This window comes from Pristiophorus japonicus, chromosome 19 (assembly GCF_044704955.1).
Source record: "Pristiophorus japonicus isolate sPriJap1 chromosome 19, sPriJap1.hap1, whole genome shotgun sequence".
In the NCBI taxonomy this organism is placed as follows: domain Eukaryota; kingdom Metazoa; phylum Chordata; class Chondrichthyes; family Pristiophoridae; genus Pristiophorus; species Pristiophorus japonicus.
Genome location: NC_091995.1, coordinates 51,703,411 through 51,726,970, shown reverse-complemented (window position 1 = coordinate 51,726,970; position 23,560 = coordinate 51,703,411). Strand labels below are relative to the sequence as shown.

The 23,560-nt window shown below is 44.2% G+C and overlaps 1 protein-coding gene and 1 pseudogene across 1 annotated transcript; both read right to left on the bottom strand.

Annotated features, from left to right (window-relative positions):
* Positions 1–23,560, bottom strand: part of LOC139230222 (zinc-binding protein A33-like) — an 853,736-nt pseudogene that overhangs the window by 770,873 nt on the left and 59,303 nt on the right.
* Positions 9,430–12,764, bottom strand: LOC139230589 (probable G-protein coupled receptor 139). Its single transcript, XM_070862414.1, has 2 exons — positions 12,695–12,764; positions 9,430–10,319 (listed from the first exon to the last, which is right to left on the bottom strand). The coding sequence occupies exons 1-2, from the start codon at positions 12,762–12,764 to the stop codon at positions 9,430–9,432; spliced, it is 960 nt and encodes a 319-aa protein (XP_070718515.1).

The following is a 23,560-nucleotide window of genomic DNA, read 5'->3' as shown; positions in this document are numbered from 1 at the left end:
AGCCTGACATCGGTGGTGGGGAAAATGTTGGAATCAATTATTTAAGATGAAATAGCAGTGCATTTGGAAAGCAGTGACAGGATCGGTCCAAGTCAGCAGGAATTTATGAAAGGGAAATCATGCTTGACAAATCCTCCAGAATTTTTTGATTTTGTAACTAGTAGAGTGCACAAGGGAGAACCAGTGGAGGTGGTGTATTTGGATTTTCAAAAGGCTTTTCACAAGGTCCCACACAAGAGATTAGTGTGCAAAATTAAAGCACATCGTATTGGGGGTAATGTATTGACGTGGATAGAGAACTGGTTGGCAGACAGGAATCAGAGAATCAGAATAAACGGGTCTTTTTCAGAATGGCAGGCAGTGACCAGTGGGGAGCCGCTGGGTTCAGTGCTGCGACTCCAGCTATTTACAATATACATCAATGATTTAGATGAATGAATTGAATGTAATATCTCCAAGTTTGCAGATAACTCTAAGCTGGGTGGAGGTGTGAGCTGTGACAAGGATGCTAAGAGGCTGCAGAGTGAATTGCACAGGTTAGGTGAGTGGGCAAATCATGTCAGATGCAGTATAATGTGGATAAATGTGAGGTTATCCACTTTGGTGGCAAAAACAGGAAGACAGAATATTACCTGAATGGTGACAGATTCGGAAAAGAGGAGGTGCAACGAGATCTGGGTGTCATGGTACATCAGTCATTGAAGTTTGGCACGCAGGTACAGTAGGCGGTGAAGAAGGCAAATGACATGTTGGCCTTCATAGCTAGATGATTTGAATATAGGAGCAGGGAAGTCCTTCTGTAGTTGTACAGAGCCTTGGTGAGGCCACACCTGGAATATTGCGTTCAGTTTTGGTCTCCTAATCTGAGGAAGGACGTTCTTGCTATTGAGGGAGTACAGTGAACGTTCACCAGATTAATTTCCAGGATGGCAGAAATGACATATGAGGAGATCAACTGGGCTTGTATCCACTGGAATTTAGAAGAATAAGAGGGGATCTCATAGAAACATATACAATTCTGATGGGATTGGACAGCTTAGAGGCAGGAAGAATGTTCCCATTGCTGGGGAGTTCCAGAACCAGGGGTCACAGACTAAGAATAAGGGGTGAGCCATTTAGCCCCGAGATGAGGAGAAACTTCTTCACTCAGAGAGTGGTTAACCTGTGGAATTCTCTCCCGCAGAAAGTTGTTGAGGCCAGTTCGTTAGATATATTCAAAAGGGAGTTAGATATGGCCCTTACGGCCAAAGGGATCAAGGGGTATGGAGAGAAAGCAGGAAATCGGTACTGAGGTTGAATGATCAGACATGATATTGAATGGTGGTGCAGGCTCGAAGAGCCGTATGGCCTACTCCTGCATCTAATTTCTATGTTTCTATGTTTCTATGTTTCTATATACAGTAAATTGGGGCGGAGAATTCGAAACAATCACAACCCTCTTAGTGAAGCAATTCTTCATCTCAGTCTTAAATGGCCGACCCCTCATCCTGAGCATGTGCCATGACTTTAACACTGTCAATCCCAATCAGAATTGTATATGTTTCAATGGATTCACCTCTCATTCTTCTAAACTCCAGAGAGTATATGCCCAATCTACTCAATCTCTCATTACAGGACAACCACCTCATTCCAGCAGTCAATCTAATGAACCTTTATTTCACTACGATAAGGCACATGTATCCTTCCTCAGATAAGGCGACCAAAACTGTGCACGATACTCCAGGTGTGGCCTTACCAAACCCCTGTACTATTGGAGCAAGACATTCTTAATCTTTTACTCCAGCCACCTTGCAAGAAAGGTCAACATTCCATTTGCCTTCCTGTATCTGCATGCTAACTTTATGTATTTACATAGAAACATAGAAACATAGATAATAGGTGCAGAAGAAGGCCATTCCACCCTTCGAGCCTGCACCACCATTCAATAAGATCATGGCTGATCATTCTCTCAGTACCCCTTTCCTGCTTTCTCTCAATACCCCTTGATACCTTTAGCCGTAAGGGCTATATCTAACTCCCTCTTGAATATATCCAATAAACTGTCATCAACAACTCTCTGCAGTAGGGAATTCCACAGGTTGGCAACACTCTGAATGAAGAAGTTTCTCCCCATCGCAGTTCTAAATGGCCTACCCCTCATCCAAGACTGTGTCCCCTGGTTCTGGACTTCCCCAACATCAGGAACTTTCTTCCTGCATCTAACCTGTCCAATCCCGTCAGAATCTTATATGGTTCTATGAGATCCCCTCTCATCCTTCTAAACTCCAATGTATAAAGGCCCAGTTGATCCAGTCTCTCCTCATATGTCAGGCCAGCCATCCCGGGAATCAGTCTGCTGAACCATCGCTGCACTCCCTCAATAGCAAGAACGTCCTGACTCAGATTAGCTCGAGGACCCCTAAATTTCACTGAACACCAACGTTTACTAGTTGCGCACCATTTAAAAATTACTCTGTTTTACTGTTCTTCCTACCAAAGTAAATAGTCTCACATTTCCCCACATTTTACTTCATCTGTCACCTTATTGCCCATTTAATTCATCTGTCTAAATCCCTTTAATTGCTCTTCGCACCTCACTTCCCCACCGAGCTTTGTATTGTGGACATGGGCGCTGTGAAGGTAGGTTAGGCCAAGGGATATTGTACTTGGCTCAATGTCCAACAGAAACCTTATGGAGACCTCTTGACCCAGGGGTTCATATTCAATAGCAGTGCAGTTCAAACTTCCCAAATATTAAAGCAAAATATTGTGGATGCTGGAATCTGGAATAAAAACAGGAAATGCTGGAAATCTCAGCGGGTCAGGTAGCATCTGGGGAGAGAAGTACAGTTAGTATTTAGGGTTACCCCGAAACATTAATTCTGCTTTCTCTCCATAGATGCTGCCTGACCCGCTGAGATTTACAGCATTTTCTGTTTTTATTCCCAAATATTACCTTGCTTTGGAAATTCAACCATCTTCGATATCTCGGTCTCATCAATGTCTCCGGTAACTTAAGATACTACTCCAAATCGGGTTGCGTTGAGCGATATTGGAAGCACGGGGCTGTGTGACTTCCACTTTCCTTCAGATAACACGAACAAACGAACAATGACGGGCAGGTGAAACCCTCTGGTACTTTTAGACTTTTCCATACGACTGTGGTACTTCTTGCATGAAAAAAGATACACAAAACAAACCATGTGATCTCCTGCGACAGGCGAAAGAACAGACTGAGAACCCAGACCAATTTTGCGAGAAATAACTTGGGCAATTCCTCTGCGACCCATTTACGTGATCGGAACTCGATCCGGAGATTTCTCTCTGACCCTGAATTCCCTGCAGTACCTGCCTTTTTTAAGAGGTGATATATGCTTCAACTAGAAACAGCCACTGTTCATTGCAGTCCTTATTCTCATTCACAACTGGACAAAGTGAGTTCAGGTAATATTATTATTAGACTGTAAAAATATACAGCAGCAGACTTGTTGGTTTCAGTGTTAGTTTGCTAATATTGAGAATTATATTTCAGTATTCAATCCATAACCATAATAAATGATAGTTAAAGCTCCCGTGTAATATGGAAGTAAATAAATTGTTTTAGCTTGCATCATTAGAGCCCGGTAGTCCAGATTTTAACCTACCCCATGTGGCAGAAATCGGATGGGTCGCCCGATTTGCACCCCGCCCGATGTAATTTTCCAATGCCTGAGACAGCCTGCAGCCCATGCCCTGGAATGGCCTCCCTCAATCCCTTCATTCTTTCTAAATAATTAAGCTTGCATATTTACAATCAACATTTTGCTTAGTTGCAATACTGAATATAAAGACAACATACTTTATTGAATATTTTGTATTTTCAGGACTTAAGCTGACTGCCTCAGGCGTTTTTAATGCTAGATTTACTTGTTTTCGGCAGATATCAGACGAATAGCATCAAAGATCACAGTCTTTTGAGAAGGTAGAGCAAATATTGATCTATCAAAGGCGCGGTAATAACCAATTCAGTTCCCTATCTCAGCTTCCAAGACGGGAGGCATGAGATATACCTTCAAATAGAACTGCGCGTATCCCTGTCTCTGTTGTAATTCCACCAAGCCTGGGCATCATTTGTTAAAAAAGCAAAATGGAATGACATGTATTGCTGTCAAGCAACCAGAATGATACAATTATACGTTATAGGATTCCCATTTAAGGATGGAATAATCACATTTTTGTACAACAAAAGAGTCCAGTCTAGGTAGTTCCTGTACTGCGTCGTGCATGAAGCAAGCTTGGAACAGAGGAAGCATTATTTTCCATGCCACATGAGCTTTGAGCGTGTGCACACTATTTATACTGCAGCATCTATATTCAGCTTGGATGGATATAATTTATTTAATTCTATGAAGTCATTACCTCTTTAATTGGCTTAATAATTGCAACCAAGGATAATTAATCATAGTCTTCAATGCGTCTCTGAATTTCCACTGAGACACTGATAAACAAACCTGTCTGTGCAGGAACTCTAATTCAAATCGTAATATCCCGTTTTTTCCATAATGGTGAGAGGATCAGAATAATTGTTATCTTAATATAAATTGCACATTTATGTAATATAGGAAAATGTCCCTCCATAAATGTGGACAGAAGTAAACGGATAGATTTTCTTCAGTTCTGTATCAATGTGATTCTCACCATTGTTGTTCCCTCGGAAACTCCTTCTCATTCTATTGTCCAGTGCAACGTATCTAATGGTCAGAATATTGAGCAATAAAATCAAAACAAATGGAACCAACAGGGATAAAATGGTGTCCAACAACAAAAATGCTTCCAATGTGGGAATGCCATAGAAGATTGATTTTGCATGGCAGTACCACCTAACTCATAATAATGGTCTGCTAGTAATCTTTGGCACTTTAAAGGGATTGTTACAAAGATTATCGAAGGTTTTTCCTTACTGAACCCCTGAAATTACGTTCACAGGAATTAGTTCCTTTTAAGGAATTACTTCTCATCTTGACCTATGAGGCAGGTGAGGCATTTTAGTTTCCGGATATCTTTCAGTTCACCAATTGTGCAAAACACAGGAAAAACAAAGCCAATGTGTCCTTATTCAGGCAACACTGGTTACAGTTCAAACAGATACTCTGGTTATTTAGGAGATTAGCGAGGAATGAAATGGAGAATTAAACCTCCAACAAATGGTCAATTAGGTGAATGACCATTTACGGGCGGAAACAGGACCCTTTTATACCCACAGACATTAGTTTTCATTGAAGTCAAGGAACAGGAAATGGGGCAGAATATAAATCGGGTAGCCAATTATCTTTTGTCTCTGTTTCACTTCCATCGAAGAGAAATTCACCCAATCAAGCCCTTGGGGTAATTTTAACTTCTGGTGACAGAGTAAAATGGGGGATATCGAATTAGTCGCCCATTACACACAACACCCGATTTTGAATTTATTTCAAGTGGAAGGAATACAAATCAGTTGTAATGTCTAATGGGATGTCAATTCAATACCGTCCATTTTACACTGACACTAATGTTAACATAGCTCTTCAGGATAAGCCCGTGTGTCAGCAACTGTGGCATTGTATTCCCACATTCTCGCATTATAGTAGAAATTATAAAATCATTAATAACGACCAATTGAGTGATTGCACCAGCTGTGCCTTTGGTCCAATTCAGATTTGATATTTCATTCTTTAATAAGTTTTAACCCAACACGCCCAGTGGTGGAATGACGGGATGGGACCGGCCGCCCCATTATACTCCATTATACTCAGGGGGGGCAGGAAACAGGCGGTCGATCAATCCGTCAGTTTCCAGCCAGACGGCTCAGTTTAAAATCTTTTGAAGTGTATTTAACCCTGTGTATAACTAATTCATTTATTTCACATTACTTTTAAATGAACTCAATTGGAAACATTTTTGAAGTTAATTGATCAGGAAGATATTTTCAACACATTCTTTTCGGTAAAAATGATAGCGGGCTCAGGGAATACTCCATGTCTAAAGCACTCGCGTCTTCTTTGCTTACATTGTTCAGTTTATTATTGTTACATGATGATTGTCTGTACAGTTCTTAAAATATTATCTAATGCTAATAAAGGGTTTCGATTGATACTTTGAAATCAAATGAGACTTTGAGCGATGATGTATTTGTACAATATTTGTCTGTTTAAGCAGTTATTTGTTGTTGAAGTCATAACAACTCGTCATTTTCAAAGAAGCAATGATACGGTGCGGCTCGAAGGGGCGATTGGCCTACTCCTGCACCTATTTTCTATGTTTTCTATCTTTCCAATCGCTGACTTCAGAATCGACAGAGAGATTTCCGAGTCAGTTCATTTCACATCATGGCCAACAACCGAACAGCTGCCAAATCCTGGAGTCCTCCCACTCCCACCCATGGGCTCAGAGACTTCCTCCTCCTCCCCCCACCAGAAATCACATTCCAGTCCCGATTACAACAGACTGTATGTTCTGCCTCTGCGGTGCTGCCAAAGGAAAGGCTTCACCAGGGGCTGATTCTCGCAATACCCAATTCCCAGTGCGGCCTAAACCGAACCCCCCCACCTCCCATCACTCAGTGTTAATTCACCTCAGACCCGCTGCTGCAACGCTGCAGAACCCGCGGCAAGTACTTTGTGCTTCAGAATCTCAGCACACCTACTGCACAACTGCTGCCATTTAATCCTGGACCCGAGATCCGATTCTCTCGACCTAAATATCGTGTCCCGGCATTACTGAACGTCAGAACGCTGCCATCATTGGCCAGTGTCTAAGCTCACCCATTGCCCTACGGATCTGAATAGCAGGGGAAGCCCAGAATGTCATGTAATAAAAAATAACTTACTCACTCATCAGGGGCCGTGCCAGTATTGAATTAGTTCTTATTGAGAATACCCCATTTGTAGCTCCAAATAGCACGGCCAGGGTTTTCAATGTGAGCGATCCCGACTTCTCTTCCCCATTTATTCAATTTAATTGAAGAGGAAACCAGCCTGGCGAATTCGGAAAAACGAATCTCCGGCTTCCACTGAGTGTGAGTAATTCGACGGGCGATTCCTGTGTGTACATATCATTTCTATTGAAGTGCATCTCTTATAGTCGAGGGATGGAATTGATTAATTTTAACTTTGGGCGATTGTGTAAAATGAACGATACCGAATTCGCTCCCTTTGTGTACCGCGCCTGATTGCTCTTTCCATTGAAATCAATGGAAGGGAAAATTGGGCGGGACGCATAATGGACGTGCAATTCCATAAGGCGCCTTTTGTACTATTTCCCAAAGTTAATGTACCATTTTGCTTTTTTAAAATTCGGCGAATCCTTTATTTATGCCAGGCGTCGACTATTCGTAATTCTTCAACTCATCCCTGAACTTACGAAATTATATTAACCAACCAGAACCAAGCTGCGATGCTAATATTTGGCTCCGAAATAAAATTACAAGACTATCTACAAATGCATCGAAATCCCCACTAAACCGTTTAATTTAAAGTTTCAGAATAAATTGTGCTGCCTGACCGGTTATTACATTAGGAATATGTCGGAAACTTTTAGTTTTCTAATTGTTATTTATTTGCTGCTGGTAATTAATGTCTGCACATCAATCACATCAAAACAAGCAAATAATATTATTACACCGACAGCAGGGGTAGTGAGGCAGTCAATACTGCTGAAGATATATATTAACTGAATATAAGCGGCTTATTCGGAACTCCAACTTTTGCAAGAACAGGACAGTATATACTTTCTATCTGTTATTACTGGCTGTCCTGTTTTCGGAGCGAAGCAACACTGTGTTTCAGTTTTAGGGACACAAGATATTCTGCTTTCAAAATGAGGTCCTATTAAGATCTGAGAAAAAGCTCAAGCTCAGTACCAGTTAAAGTCATTTGAACAAACAGATTAAGACGAGCCAATTTGCTCCTACTAATTATGGAGCAGGACATTTCACGTTCAAAAATCAAACTTAAGATATATCATTATGATGAAATTTTAAAATAAAATATTTTGAAATCTGCACTCCTAAAGGAAGCTGAGTTCATTCCGTTATAGGTTCACAGATTGCCTTAGAAATAACTGCATATTAGCCGTAGATGAGAACAACCTCTATTTTAGGTTCATCATATTTTTGTTTGTTAATTTATATTTTTTATAATATCAATATAAGGAGGCTCCGTGGTGCACATTAGATCGAAGAGCGTTCACAGATACACACAGAAAGTTGTATAAAACTGAGCTGCCCCGCTGTTATGGTGAGATGTTGGATTTCAGATCAACAGGCTGTGGGCGGAGGGGAAGGAGACAGGCTCTGTTCTGATATATACCGGGTGTGGGGAAGATAAATGTGGATAACCATCTCAGTAGCCGTTCGGAAGGGCTATGTGAGTTCATGTTCATCAAATTTTAAGGAGTTGGAGGGCAAACAATCGACTTCACGCCGATCGCGTAGCTGTAATTGGAGCAGGACCCTGTAACACCCCTCCGGTCAATGGGAAGTAGCCCTGCCTGAAGCCAAGTTGTTTTAGAAATTGGGCACAGTCCCCTAATGACCATCACATTTTTGGATATTTCACCATTTGTTCAACGATGAATTTTGGTGTGGCTTATATTAAAATGATGATGTACTTTCAGATTGTTCCCAAAGGATTTACGATTCTCACAGCAGCTGTTGCTGGGATTGGGAGAGGGTGTTGGTCGGATGGCGGGAAGAGCTGCTAGATTTGAATATGAAAGTTAGATTGTCCACTTTGTGCAACTTGAATGCTATTTTCATAAACATTATAAAATTCCTTTCCAAACTTGTTCCCGAAATCTACACCCTCAGATGGAACCGAGGTTGCTGATCCCAGTCAGGGCAGCAATTTCAGGCATTACATTCTGTCTCAGCTCCCTTCGATTATTTTGGGAAATGTTCTCTGCTTCCCTCTCCGAATTGATATTAGCGACCATTCCTAAAATGTGTATGTTGGGAACGTTTGATGGGATTTGTTTGCTGTGATTCAGTCACAAAACGAGATTTTATTGTGTTATAATTTGCATGATTTGAAATAGGAAGGGAAAATATGACTCTGGTTTGATATAGAATCACATAGAACACTCAGCATAGAAATAGGCCATTCGGTGCAACCAATCCACGCCGGCATTAATGCTCCACTCACACCTCCTCTCATCCTTCCTCATCAAAGTCTATCAGCAGAATCCGTTGTGCACATCTGAAAAAATCTTATTTGTTTGTTCATATGTGGCATCACTTGTCTTAAACTATCGGCAAAAGTTAATAATATCCCAAGCATATTTTATCACCTACAATATGACATGTAATATTGGGAACAGGTGGCAGCTTCCATTTCCTTTAGAGATTCCTGTTTGTAGATGTTAGTTGAACAATTTCTGCCTGTTTCCAATGGATGTAGTTCCACTTTAGTTTGTGGATCATTTAACTTTTTTGATTTAATTAGTAATGAAAGTCAGTGGATGCCTGATCACATTCTTCAATTCCTCTCTGAACTTACTCTGGGACACTGCATAAATAAACGTGTTTGTGCAAGAACTCAAACACCTCAGCATATACCCAGATTGTTCCGCAATGGTGAAAGAGTCTTTATAATTTGCTTTCATAAATTGAGTATCTGTAAATTGCACACATATAAACACGATAAAACTTACCATCCATAATAGTATAAAATTGTAAGATAACAGTAAGATCATGGATTTCCTTCGGTTCTCCATCTCTGGATCAGTGTGATTCTGAACATTGTTGTTTGCTTGGAGACCCCTCCTCACTCTATTGGCCAGTACAATGTGCCTGATGGTCAGGGCATTGAGCAGCAGGATCAAAACAAACGGGGCAAATGGGGTTAAAATTGACTCCAACCACAAATACGTTACCCATAAGGGTGAGGTGTAGAAGCTTGATTTTACATAGCAGAACCATGGCACATTGTTAGTTATTTTCCGAGGTTCAAATACAAAGTAGATTGGAACATTTTCTAAAACACTGAAGAAACACACCACTGCTATCACCACAGCTGCAGTTTTTTCGGTGCAATATTTTGTTCGCAATGTTTGGTTACAAATAGCGATAAATCGATCAAAGGTGAAAGCCACTGTTAGCCAGACAGAGCAGTCAATGAAAGAATAACACAGGGTGAGATTGAGACTACAAATCGGAGTGTAGCTCAGAAATGAATTTGGGAAATAAGCATCGTTAATCTCATACAGAATCACTTCATTAATCAGGACCATTAGATCAGCCGCTGCCATGGCCACCAGGTAACGGGTGATGCATTTGGAGAGACCGCACTTTCTACGGGAGAGAATGACGATTGTCACCAAATTAACTGCAAAAAAGTGAACATTAAATTACTAGCTCTCGTTACTCTGAGAGGATGATCAGTCAATAATTATTGGAATAAAAATAATGGAAAGTTTTTTTATTACTCAAATCTCTCTTTATTTTTCCCAAACTGGCGGAGAAGCCTAATAATTCAGAAAACTTGCATTTCTTTATGGATACATATCGCTAACCTATTTTTAGTTACTTCAGAAGAAAAGAATGCTGCAGTGACCGACATAATTGGATTTTTAACTTTCCAGCAGACCAAAAATCGGCTTTTCTGATTGGTGGCCGCAATTGAATCCGCCTGATTTTCATTTCCTCGTGTGTCCTCATTCCTAATATTCCCAATTATGATGCATTGTAGGACTCAGTATTCTGCTTGATATATTCTATCGCTTAATCTTCTGGAGGCAGGTGAAAATTCCAACATGGTGTCCTTGCCGTGTTTGTCTTCAGCAAATGACCAATCAAGGTAGATTGATCAGTGATACATTGTTTCATGTGGACAATATAATGACAAACAATGCTTTTTGCATTGTGCCACAACCATGCACCGCCAGAATTGTTTCGTTCAAAGTAGCCGCATAATGATGATGGAGCGTGGGTCCTGAGCGTGGGCAGAGGGAATTTTGGAGATATATACGTTATTATTGGAAATGTGGAGGCCGGTTTGCGTCAGATGCAAACATTTAAAGCGCATGTCAAATTTAGTTGAATAATAACGTGCAATGGTTATGTACATCAAACGGGGAGCGGGACTCTGGAAGGAATGACTGTGCTTTTCTCACATGACCAGGATTGTCTTGGGTGGTAATGCCCGTTGTCTGCCCACTCGATGTCAAGTTACTTAGACCAATGGAGCTGACTGTCGGGAGGGGCGTATAACAGGCAGCCCCTGCCATTCCGCCCAAGAATATCCACCCCCAGATAGCTGCTGCTGCATGAGTAACCCTTCTTAAATATTTTCTCAACAATTATCTTAAATACATTTTATGCTGTGTATTGGGATCCAAGTGCAATTATTGTCAGAAGCAAAACACTCTGGATGTAGAAAATCTGAAATAATTGCAGAATATGCTTGAAATACTCAGCAGGCCAGGCAGGTTCTGGGGAGAGAGAAACAGAATTAATGTTTCAGGTCGACGACGCTTCGAGAGAATAATTATTGTTCCCCATTTAATTATATAAAATGGTTCTTTGGCGTCCAGCCTGAGATGAATATTGCAAAAAGCAATGGCTTTTGTCTCAGGTCCCAATCTCTGCCAAGATTGGAAACATAAGTTTTGGGCACTGCAGCTTGTACAAACATAGTATTGGAAATCCCTGTGGCGGTCCGGACATCCTGGTTCATGATCATATCCCAGTTTATCTCCCGTCAATCTGTCCTTGATGTGTGACACGTTCTTCACTTTGCCCCCGTTTTTGTAAATACTTAACGTTTAAATAAACTCCCAACAGAGGATAAAAGTGTATTATTGATTGAAGTATTTAACTCTTGTTTTATCGGACGGGCCGATAGGACCAGCAACGAAATTAATTTTCAATAGCAAAATACGGCAGATGCTGGAATCTGAAATAAAAACAGATAATTCTGGGAATACTCAACAGGTCAGGCAGCATCTGTGGGCAGATAAACAGAGTTAACAATTCAGGTCTGTGACCTTTGTCACAACTGGAGAAATTGGAGATGTAACAGGTTTTAAACAAGTGTAGGGGCCGGGAAAGGGGGCGCCGAGGAAAGAACAAAAGGAATAGTCTGTGATAGTGTGCAAGGAAAGGGAGATTAAATGACAAAAAGTATGCTAGTACAAAGCAAAAGGAGGTGCTAATGGAACAAGTAATGAAACAAAAGATGAGTCTAGAAGAGGTATAAATGGGAATGGCAAACACATTAACAGCTCCCTTGTGAAAATGTAGGGGGAGAGGCTGTAGTCTGAAGTTGTTGAGCTCGATGTTGTGAGCGCCAGAGAATCTCTTCTATTTCTCCTGGATTCACAATATATAACAATACATTCCTTTCCCTTTTTTTGAACAACCTCCGGAAATCCATTCAATAATTGTTGTTTTGGCTACTCCATTCGATACAAATAATTGTCCCAGCAACAGAACTACAAGAATGTCTTTCATGGCCAAAGCATCTCCACTAAATGGCTGAACTTAAATAGTCAGAGTAAGTGGAGCTTCCTCTCAGGTTGTTACATTAACAATATGACTGAACCTTGGAGCCATTTTGAGTTGTTTCTTTGATGCCGGTAATTATAGTCTGCAAATAAAACACATCAACACAAACAGATCATATCATTATAGCACCAGCAGGAGCAGTGACACAGGGAAACACTGTTAAAGATGAGCATTAACTGATTATAAGCGGCTTACCAGGAAGACCAACTATTGCAAGAATCGGATAGTAAATGTTTTCTATCTGTATGATTACCGGCTGTCCCATATTCGGAGAGAAGCGATGTTGCCAGTTAATGCTGTGGACAGATAGAAACTCTGCTTTCAAAATAAGCTTGTATTTATACCTGAGGGAAACCTGGTAACACATGAGCATTGCACAATAATTGGGATTGTTTACAGTCACTTGAACAAACAGATTAAAACGAGTCTTATTCACTCATACTGATCATGGGTATTTTGAAATGATATTGTGCATTGAAAGATTAAGGACTCGAAAACATTACTTTTATCATATGGTCAAAACAAAATATTGCGACATCTCCATTCCTACAGTTATGGTTCATGACTCCTGAAGCTGAGGATATTTATTTATAGATTCATGCGAGGCATTTGATGGAACAATTGTGCATAATTGTGATGGAATAGCTTTCCTTAGATCTTAGTTACGTCAATAATGTTTTCTATCTTCTTTCATCTAAACTATATCATCCTAAGCAGTACCTCGGAGTCGAGGATGACTTGCATCCACACCAAAAATGAGTTCTCAATTGCCTCAAGAGTCCAATGTGGGACCTACAGTCTCTGTCACAGGTGGGGCAGATGGTGGTTGAAGGAACGGGTGGGTTGGGTACCTCGGTTGCTGTGCACTCTTTCTATTTTCGACGCTTTGTTCAGCTTACTCTTGGTGAAGAGACTCGTGGTGTTCAGCGCCTTTGTCGATGCTTTTTCACCACTTTGGGCAGTCTTGGGCCAGGGATTCCCAGGTGTTGGTCGGGATGTTACATTTTTTTAGGGAGGCTTTGAGGGTGCCCTTGAAGCATTTCTGCTGCCCACCTGGCGCTCGCTTGTCACGGAGCTCCGAGTAGAGCACTTGTTTTGGGAGTCTCTTGTCAGGCATGGAGGCTATGTGGCCTGTCCAATGAGCTGATCGAACGTAATCAGTGCTTCAATGCTGGGGATGTTAGCCTGAGTGAGAACACTGACGTTGGTGCGCCTATCCTGCCAATGGATTTGCAGGATCTTGCGGAGGCTGCATTGGTGGTACTTCTCCGTGCCTGCTGTACATAGTCCATGTGTCTGAGCCATATAGGAGGGCGGGTATCACCACTGCTCTGTAGACGATGCACTTGGTGCCGGGTTTGAGGACCTGGTCTTCAAACATTCTCTTCCTCAGGCGATGAAGGCCCAACTGGCACACAGTCGTTGATGTCTGCCCTTATTGACAGTAGGCTCTCAAGGTATGGGAAATGGTCCTCGTTGTCCAAGGCCTCTTCGTGTATTTTTATAACGGGGGGTGGGGAATGCAGTGCTGTGTGGTGGGGACAGGTTGGTAGAGGACCTTTGTCTTATGGATGTTTAATGTAAGGCCCATGCTCTCATACACCTCAGTGACGTTGTTGATGATGGCTTGGAATTTGGCCTCCAAGCGTCGTGTGCATATTCTAATTTGATGATGGACGATGGGACGAATTTGGATCTGACCTGGAGGCGGCGGAGGCTGAACAGATTAATGTTTGTCCTGTAATTTAGCTCCACTCGAGCGGGGAGCTTGCTGAGCGTGAGATGGAGCATTGCAGCAAGGAAGATCGAGAAAAGCGTTGGTGCGATGACACAACCCTGCTTGACCGCAGTCCAAATATGAAATGGATCTGTGATGGATCCATTGGTCAGGATCACGGCGTGTATGTCATCGTGGAGCAGATGGAGTATGGTGACAAACTTTTGAGGGCAGCTGAATCTGATAAGGACACTCCATAATCCCTCACAGTTGAGTGTCAAAAACTTTTGTGAGATCAAAGAAGGCCATGAGCAAGGGTTGGTGCTGTTCCCTGCATTTCTCTTGTATCTGCCGCTTGGTGCAGATCATGTCCATTGTGCCCCTTAGTGGGCAGAATCCGCATTGTGACTCTGGGAAGAGCTCTTCAGCCACAGGAACAAGGCGATTCAGGAGGATTATTGCTATGACTTTCCCGGTGGTCGACAGTAGGGAGATTCCTCTGTAGTTACCGTAGTCGGACCTGTCACCTTTCTTGAAGATGGGCACGATTACAGTGCCTCTGATATCTCCTGGCATAATCTCCTCCTTCCAGATAAGAGAGATGAGGTCATGGATCCACACCAGTAGTGCTTCTCTGCCATTTTTCAGTGCTTCGGCGGGGATTCCATCTGCTCCTGATGACTTGATGTTTTTCAGTTGTCGGATGGCCTTTTCAACCTCGTGGTTGAGCTGAGATGGTGGCAGGTAGCATGCTATGGATTAGAATCGAGGACACTCACGTCGAAGGCAGAGTCTCGGTTGAGGACATCCTCGAAGTGCTCATTCCAGCACTGACTAACTCTCAGTCCTTCATGAGCATTTCTCCATTCTTTTCCAGTAGTGGGGTAGGGCTTTGGGTGCTTGGGCCGTAGGTCGTCTTGACTGCGCTGACGAATCCTGACATGTCATGGTTGTCAGCTTGCTGCTGGATTTCTTGAGTTTCTCCGTCCACCATTTGTTCTTTAGGTTGTGGATTTTCTGTTGGACCTTGGTCTTCAGACATCTGTAGAGCTGCTTTCTTGCCCTCGTGTTGTGTTGCTGCTTCCAGTCCAACAATGCCTTGCGCTTGCGGCATGTTAAATCCTGGATCTCCTGGTTGTTCTCGTCAAACCAGTCTTGGTGTTTTCTGGTCGACTGACTGAGTGTCACTTCATATGTGCTAATTCTGGAAGCCTTGACGTTAGATCAGGTGCTGTAGATACACTGCATCTCTGGGAGTCATCAGGTTGGTAGTGAGGCACTGGCAGAATATGGCTTTCTTAGCAGGATCTGTGAGTGCTCCGTCATTGATGTTCCTGCAGCATTTTCCTGTGGTATTGTTTCATTGCAGTCGATGTTTTGGGGCAATGTTGATGGTAACAACAGAGTGAATTAGGCGGTGGTCTGTCCAGCAGTCTTCAGCTCCTGTTATGGCGCATGTGATGTGCACATCTTTGTGGTCCCTCGCACAGATGATGATGTAATCTGACAGATGCCAGTGCTTAGAGCGAGGGTGTTGCCATAATGCTTTATATTTGTCCTTCTGATGGAACAGGGTTTTGATTATGACGAGGCCATGTTATAGGCATTTCGTCAGGAGGAGGTTGCCATTGGAGTTGGCTTTCCCTACCCCCTCTCTGCCGATCATTCCTCCACAGAGGTTAGTGTCCTTTCCAACCCTGGCGTTGAAGTCACCAAGGAGGATCAGCTTCTCACACATTGGGACTTGGGACAGGGATTGTTCGAGGCTGGAGTAGAATTCCTTTTTCGTCTCATCTGTAGCTTCCAGTGTTGTGGCGTATGTGCTGAGGACTGTAGTGCACTGGTTCCAGGCTAGGGTGAGCTGAGGAGTCACGAGGCATTCTGGGAGTCTCTGAATGGACCACTAGCTCGATTTTTACAGTGAAGCTAACCCCATAGTGGCAACGTTCTTCTTATGGTTTGCCTTTCCAGACGAAGATGTAGCCACCACCTTGTTCTTTGAGCTGTTCTTCCCCTGCTCACCGGTTCCCATTAAGGGCAGCGATGTCAATGTCGAAGCACCCAAGTTCACAGGCAATGCCAGCAGTGCAGCATTACGGTCTTTTGCAGTTAGAATTGCCCATGAGGGTCCTGACGTTCCAGGTCCTGAACTTCATTTTAAAGTGTGGAAGATGCCTGTGCATGAATTATTTTAACATGCGGTGGCCGTTGCACACCAGCTACCACACACTGGACTGAGCACGGTCTTGTTTCAGTGGCAATATGATCCAACGTGACTGGAGACATTGCACTGCTGTACAGGCCTAGTTCATACACACACGCATACTCCTACTGTCAGCTGAGCTGCTTCTGGGTCACGACCCCGCTGCTGGTCTACACTGTGCCGTTCCTGGGCCACGACCCGATTGCTGACCGCTTCCGACCTCTGGGCCTCCAACCTCCAGGCCATCCCCTGCCCTCCAATCTCTGGGCTTTCGCTGGCCTCCGACCTCCTGCTGCCTCCGACCTCGCTTTCCTCCGACCTCCCACTGTCCTTCGACCTCTGGGCTCCCACTGTCTTCCGACCTCCCGCTGCCCTCCGATCTCTGGGCTCCCACTGTCTTCCGACCTCCCGCTGCCCTCCGATCTCTGTGTTCTCGCTATCCTTCAACCTCCCGCTGTCCTCTGACCTCCCCCTGTTCTCCGACCACCCGCTGTCCGAAGACCTCCCACTGTCCTCCATCCTCCGCGCTCCCCCTGTCCTCCGACCACCCGCTGTCCGAAGACCTCGCACTGTCCTCCATCCTCCGCGCTCCCCCTGTCCTTTGACCTCCCGCTGTCGTCCGACCTCCCGCTGTCCTACATCCTCGGGCTCCCACTGTCCTCCGACCTCCTGCTGTCCTACATCCTCCGACCTCTCACTGTCCTCCGACCACCCGCTGTTCTCCATCCTCCGGGCTTCCCCTGTCCTCCGACCTCTCATTGTCCTCCGACCTCCCACTATCCTCTGCTCTCCTGCTGTCCTCCGACCTCCCACTGTCCTCCGACCTCCCACTGTCCTCCGACTTCTCACTATCCTCCATCCTCCGGGCTTCCCCTGTCCTCCGACCTCCCACTGTCCTCCGACCTCCCGCTGTCTTACATCCTCGGGCTCCCACTGTCCTCCGACCACCCGCTGTCCTCCAACCATCTGCTGTCCTCCGATCTCCTGCTATCCCCCGACCTCCCGTTGGCCTCCGACCTCTCACTGTCCTCCGACCTCCCACTATCCTCCGACCACCCACTGTCCTCCGACCTCTCACTGTCCTCTTACCTCCCGCTGTCTTACATCCTCAGGCTCCCACTGTCCTCCGACCACCCGCTGTCCTCCAACCACCTGCTGTCCTCCGATCTCCTGCTGTCCTCCGATCTCTCACTGTCCTCCGACCTCCCGTTGCCCTCCGACCTCTCACTGTCCTCCGACCTCCCACTATCCTCCGACCACCCGCTGTCCTCCGACCTCTCACTGTCCTCTGACCTCCCACTGTCCTCCGACCTCCCGCTGTCCTCCAACCTCCCGCTGTCCTCTGACCTCCCACTGTACTCCGACCTCCTGCTGTCCTCCGACCTCCCACTGTCCTCCGACCTCTCACTGCCCTCCGACCTCCCGTTGCCCTCCGACCTCTCACTGTCCTCCTACCACCCGCTGTCCTCCGACCTCCACTGTCCTCCGACCTCCCGCTGTTCTCCGTCCTCCGGGCTCCCCCTGTCCTCCGACCACCCACTGTCCTCCGACCTCCCGCTGTCCTCTGACCTCCCGCTGTCCTCCATCCTTTGGGCTTCCACTGTCCTCCGACCTCCCGCTGTTGGTGCGCTGGGGCTCTCCTCCTTTATAGCTCCCGCTCAGCTCCTGCTCCGCTGCTGTTTCCCCTCAGGTCGGCTCCTGCCGATGGCACGCTGGGTCCTGGGGCTCTCCTTCTTTATAGCTCCCACTCTGCTGCTGTTTGCACCGGTCAGCTCCTGTAATTATATAACTATATATAACATATTAAGGGCCTCAGTGCAACAGATGAGAGCGAAGAGCATTCAGATACACACAGAAAGTGATACAGTGAGTTGTATACAGCTGATCAGCCCCACAGAAAATCAGCAAGTTAAGATTTCTGGAAGTATTAACAGACCTTGCGCAGAGCTGAAAGAGGGATTAACAGTTAGATGGACATTTGTCCCCTCGAATGAATAAACCCTCTACAACGCTTAGCCGCATATGATCATGATATTTCTTTTAAATTCTATTATACCATAGTAGTAATGACGTTAACTTTGCAGATCATAAGAACATAAGAACATAAGAAATAGGAGCAGGAGCAGGCCATTTGGCCCCTCGAGCCTGCTCCGCCATTCAATAAGATCATGGCTGATCTCGTCATGGATTCAGCTGCACTTCCCTGTCCGTCATCAGTAAGTATAAAAATATGCATCATGTAATATTTATAGGGAATTCTATGTATTTGTGCGGGCCTTTGTTTGAAACTTAATTGAGCAGAAAAGTAACCATTTTTGTGTTGAGGAGCAGAGTCTGGTTGGAATGTGAATACACATGAATTGACATTCGGTGATTTTAATCTGCCTGTTTGGTGAACAGTTATAGCAACTCTTATTGAAAGGGGCAACTATTTAAAGACATCAAAACAATGCCTCATAAATTCTGAACTCTGCCAACATTCCATTTTGTTGAATTCAAGGGATTCACTGTTTGCTGAAGATATTCGACTGCACACATCACATCTCAGGTTTTTCATGGTTTTCGTTCTGACTGTAGATCTGAAATGCTGGACACAAACGGAAGAGAAAGAAATGGTTGGGCCAGTGCAGAAGCGGAAAATATCATCTCTTGTAGACTCTGTTTTAAATCCAGGGAGGGAAAGTGAGTGGCACGAGTGTCTAGGAGCGTCAGTAGGCAGTCTTCGCAAATTTTATGGTATGGTAGCATCGTGGTTATGTTACTGGAATAGTAATTCAGATCCCTGGTCTAATGATCGAGGGATGTGAGGTCAAAACCCACCATGGCAGCTGGGGAATTTAAATGCAGTTAATTAAATAAATCTGGAATAAAAGCTTGTATCAGTAATGGCGACCATGAAAGTATCTTCTCGTCAGAAAAACACATCTGGTTCAATAATGTCCTTTCGGGAATAAAATCTGCTGACATTACCTGTTATGGCCTATATGTGTCTCCAGACCCACAACAATGTGGTTTTTGCTTAGCTGTACTCTGAAATGGTCTAGAAAGCGACCACTTCCTGGTGATGTCCTGTCACACCGACAGAAGAGACCCACCAGAGGTGGCGGCAAAGTGTTACTCAGCCATGTGGGAGTGGCCCTTGTGGGACTCGCATTGACTCTGGACCCCATGAAGAGAAAGCAGGAATGGGCTACTGAAGTTGCATGATCAGTCATGATCATATTGAATGGTGGTGCCGGCTCGAAGGGCTACTCCTGCACCTATTTTCTATGTTTCTATGTTTCTAAGACGTATGGCTTCATGTTAAGCATGACCAATGAAACCTCAAGCTGATTAATAGTTCCTGCCCTTTTTGCTGATGAATCAGTACTCCTCCATGTTAAACACCACTTGGAAGAAGCAGTGAGGGTTAGAAACATAGAAACATAGAAAAATAGGTGCAGGAGTAGGCCATTCAGCCCTTCGAGCCTGCACCGCCATTCAATAAGATCATGGCTGATCATTCCTTCAGTACCCCTTTCCTGCTTTCTCTCAATACACCTTGATCCCCTTAACCGTAAGAGCCATATCTAACTCCCTCTTGAATACATCCAGTGAACTGGCATCAACAACTCTCTGCGGTGGAGAATTCTACAGCTTAACAACTCTCTGAGTGAAGAAGTTTCTCCTCATCTCAGTCCTAAATGGCCTACCCCTTATCCTAAGACTATGTCTCCTGTTTCTGGACTTCCCCTCAATCGGGAACATTTTTCTCGCATCTAACCTGTCTAGTCCTGTCAGAATCTTATATGTTTCTGTGAGATCCCCTCTCATCCTTCTAAACTCCAGTGAATAAAGGCCCAGTTGATCCAGTCTCTCCTCATATGACAGCCCAGCCATCCCTGGAATCAGTCTGGTGAACCTTCACTGCACTCCCTCAATAGCAAGAACGTCCTTTCTCAGACTAGGAGACCAAAACTGAACACAATATTCCAGGTGAGGCCTCACTAAGGCCCTGTACAACTGCAGTAAGACCTCCCTGCTTAGATACTCAAATCACCTAGCTATGAAGGCCAACATACCATTTGCCTTCTTTACCGCCTGCTGTACCGACATGCCCACTTTCAGTGACTGGTGAACCATGTCATCCAGGTCTCATTGCGCCTCCCCTTTTCCTAGTCTGGCGCCATTCAGATAATATTCTGCCTTCGTGTTTTTGCCCCCAAAATGGATAACCTCACATTTATCCACATTATGCTGCAGCTGCCATGAATTTGCCCACTCACCTAGCCTGTCCAAGTCGCCCTGCAGCCTCTTAACATCCTCCTCACAACTCACACCACCACCCAGTTTAGTGTCATCTGCAAACTTGGAGATATTACACTCTATTCCTTCATCCAAATGGTTAATGTATATTGTAAAGAGCTGGGGTCTCAGCACTGAGCCCTGTGGCACTCCACTAGTCACTGCCTGCCATTCTGAAAAGGACCCGTTTATTCCGACTCTCTGCTTCCTGTCTGCCAACCAGTTCCCTATCCACGTCAGTATATTTCCCCCAATACCATGTGCTTTGATTTTGCACACCAATCTCTTGTGCGGCACCTTGTAAAAAGCCTTCTGAAAGTCCAAATACACCACATCCACTGGTTTTCCCTTGTCCACTCTGGTAGTTACATCCTCATAAAATTCCAGAAGATTCGTCAAGCATGATTTCCCTTTCATAAATCCATGCTGACTTGATCTGATCTTGTCACCGCTATCCAAATGCGCTGCTATTTCGTCCTTCATGATCGATTCCAATATTTTCCCCACTACTGATGTCAAGCTAACCAGTCTAAAATTACCGGTTTTCTCTCTCCCTCCTTTTTAAAAAATTTGTGTTACATTAGCTACCCTCCAGTCCATGGGGACTGATCCAGAGTCGATAGACTGTTGGTAAATGATCACCATTGCATCCACTATTTCTAGGGTCACTTCCTTGAGCACTCTGGGATGCAGACTATCAGACCCCGGGGATTTATCGGCCTTCAATCCCATCAATTTCCCGAACACAATTTCCCGCCTAATAAGGATATCCTTAGTTCCTCCTTCTCACGAGAGCCACTGTCCCCTTGTACCTTTGGAAGGTTATTTGTATCTTCCTTCGTGAAGACAGAAGCGAAGTATTGGTTCAATTGGTCTGCTATTTCTTTGTTCCCCATTATAATTTCACTTGAATCCGACTGCAAGGGACCTGCTTTTGTCTTGACTAATCTTTTTCCTTTCACATATTTATAGACGCTTTGGCAGTCAGTTTTTATATTCCCTGCAAGCTTCCTCTCGTACTCTATTTTCTCCCTCTTAATTAAACCCTTAGTCCTCCTCTGTTGAATACTAAATTTCTCCCAGTCCTCAGGTTTGTTACTTTTTCTAGCCAATTTATATGCCTCTTCCTTGGCTTTAACACTATAAATAATTAAATTTGTTAGCCATGGTTGAGCCACCTTCCCAGTTCTATTTTTACTCCAAACAGTGATGTACATTTGCTGAAGTTCATCCATGTGATTTTTAAATGTTTGCCATTGCTTATCCACTGTCAACCCTTTTAGTTTCGTTTGCCAGTCTATTCTACCCAATTCACGCCTCATACCGTCGAAGTTACCATTCCTGGCCAAGGTTAGTGGGAAACTAGAGGATTGGGAAGATTTTAAGCAACAGCAAAGAATGACTAAAAAAGCAATAAAGAAAGGGAAGATAGATTACGAAGGTAAACTTGCGCAAAACATAAAAACAGATAGTAAAAGCTTTTACAGATATATAAAACGGACAAGAGTGACTAAAGTAAATGTTGGTCCCTTAGAAGATGAAAACGGGGATTTAATAATGGGAAATGTGGAAATGGCTGAGACCTTAAACAATTATTTTGCTTCGGTGTTCACAGTGGAAGACACAAAAACCATGCCAAAAATTGCTGGTCATAGGAATGTGGGAAGGGAGGACCTTGAGGTGATCACGCTCACTAGGGACGTAGTGCTGGACAGACAAATGGGATTGAAGGTAGACAAGTCCCCTGGTCCTGATGAAATGCATCCCAGGGTATTAAAAGAGATGGCGGAAGTTATAGCAGATGTATTTGTTATAATCTACGAAATTCTCTGGACTCTGGGGAGGTACCAGCGGATTGGAGAGCAGCTACTGTAACACCTCTGTTTAAAAAAAGGGGCAGGCAAAAGGCAGGTAACTATAGGCCGGTTAGTTTAACATCTGTAGTGGGGAAAATGCTTGAAACTATCATTACGGAAGAAATAGCGGGACATCTGGATAGGAATAGTGCAATCAAGCAGACGCAGCATGGATTCATGAAAGGGAAATCATGTTCAACTAACTTACTGGAATTTTTGAGGATATAACGAGCATGGTGGATAGAGGTGTACCGATGGATGTGGTGTATTTAGATTTCCAAAAGGCATTCGATAAGGTGCCACTCAAAAGGTTACTGCAGAAGATAAAGGTACGCGGAGTCAGAGGAAATGTATTAGCATGGATAGAGAATTGGCTGGCGAACAGAAAGCAGAGAGTCGGGGTAAATGGGTCCTTTTCCGGTTGGAAATCAGTGGTTAGTGGTGTGCCACAGGGATCAGTGCTGGGACCACAACTGTTTACAATATACATAGATGATCTAGAGGAGGGAACAGAGTGTAGTGCAACAAAATTTGCAGATGACACTAAGATTAGTGGGAAAGCGGGTTGTGTAGAGGACTCAGAGAGGCTACAAGGAGATTTGGATAGGTTAAGCGAATGGGCTAGGGTTTGGCAGATGGAATACAATGTCGGAAAGTGTGAGGTCATCCACCTTGGGAAAAAAAACAGTAAAAGGGAATATTATTTGAATGGGGAGAAATTACAACATGTTGTGGTGCAGAGGGACCTGGGGGTCCTTGTGCATGAATCCCAAAAGGTTGGTTTGCAGGTGCAGCAGGTGATCAGGAAGGCAAATGGAATGTTGGCCTTCATTGCGAAAGGGATGGAGTACAAAAGCAGGGAGGTGTTGCTGCAACTGTATAACGTATTGGTAAGGCCGCACCTGGAGAACTGCGTGCAGTTTTGGTCACCTTACTTAAGGAAGGATATACTAGCTTTGGAAGGGGTACAGAGATGATTCACTCGGCTGATTCGAGAAATG

Excerpts from the sequence above, each read along its gene's own strand:
- LOC139230589 (XM_070862414.1), bottom strand. The coding sequence starts at position 12,764 with ATGGGACAGCCGGTAATCATACAGATAGAAAACATTTACTATCCGATT. Across the intron at positions 10,320-12,694 it reads TGCAATAGTTGGTCTTCCTG|TTAATTTGGTGACAATCGTC; the intron begins GTAAGCCGCTTA and ends ACTTTTTTGCAG.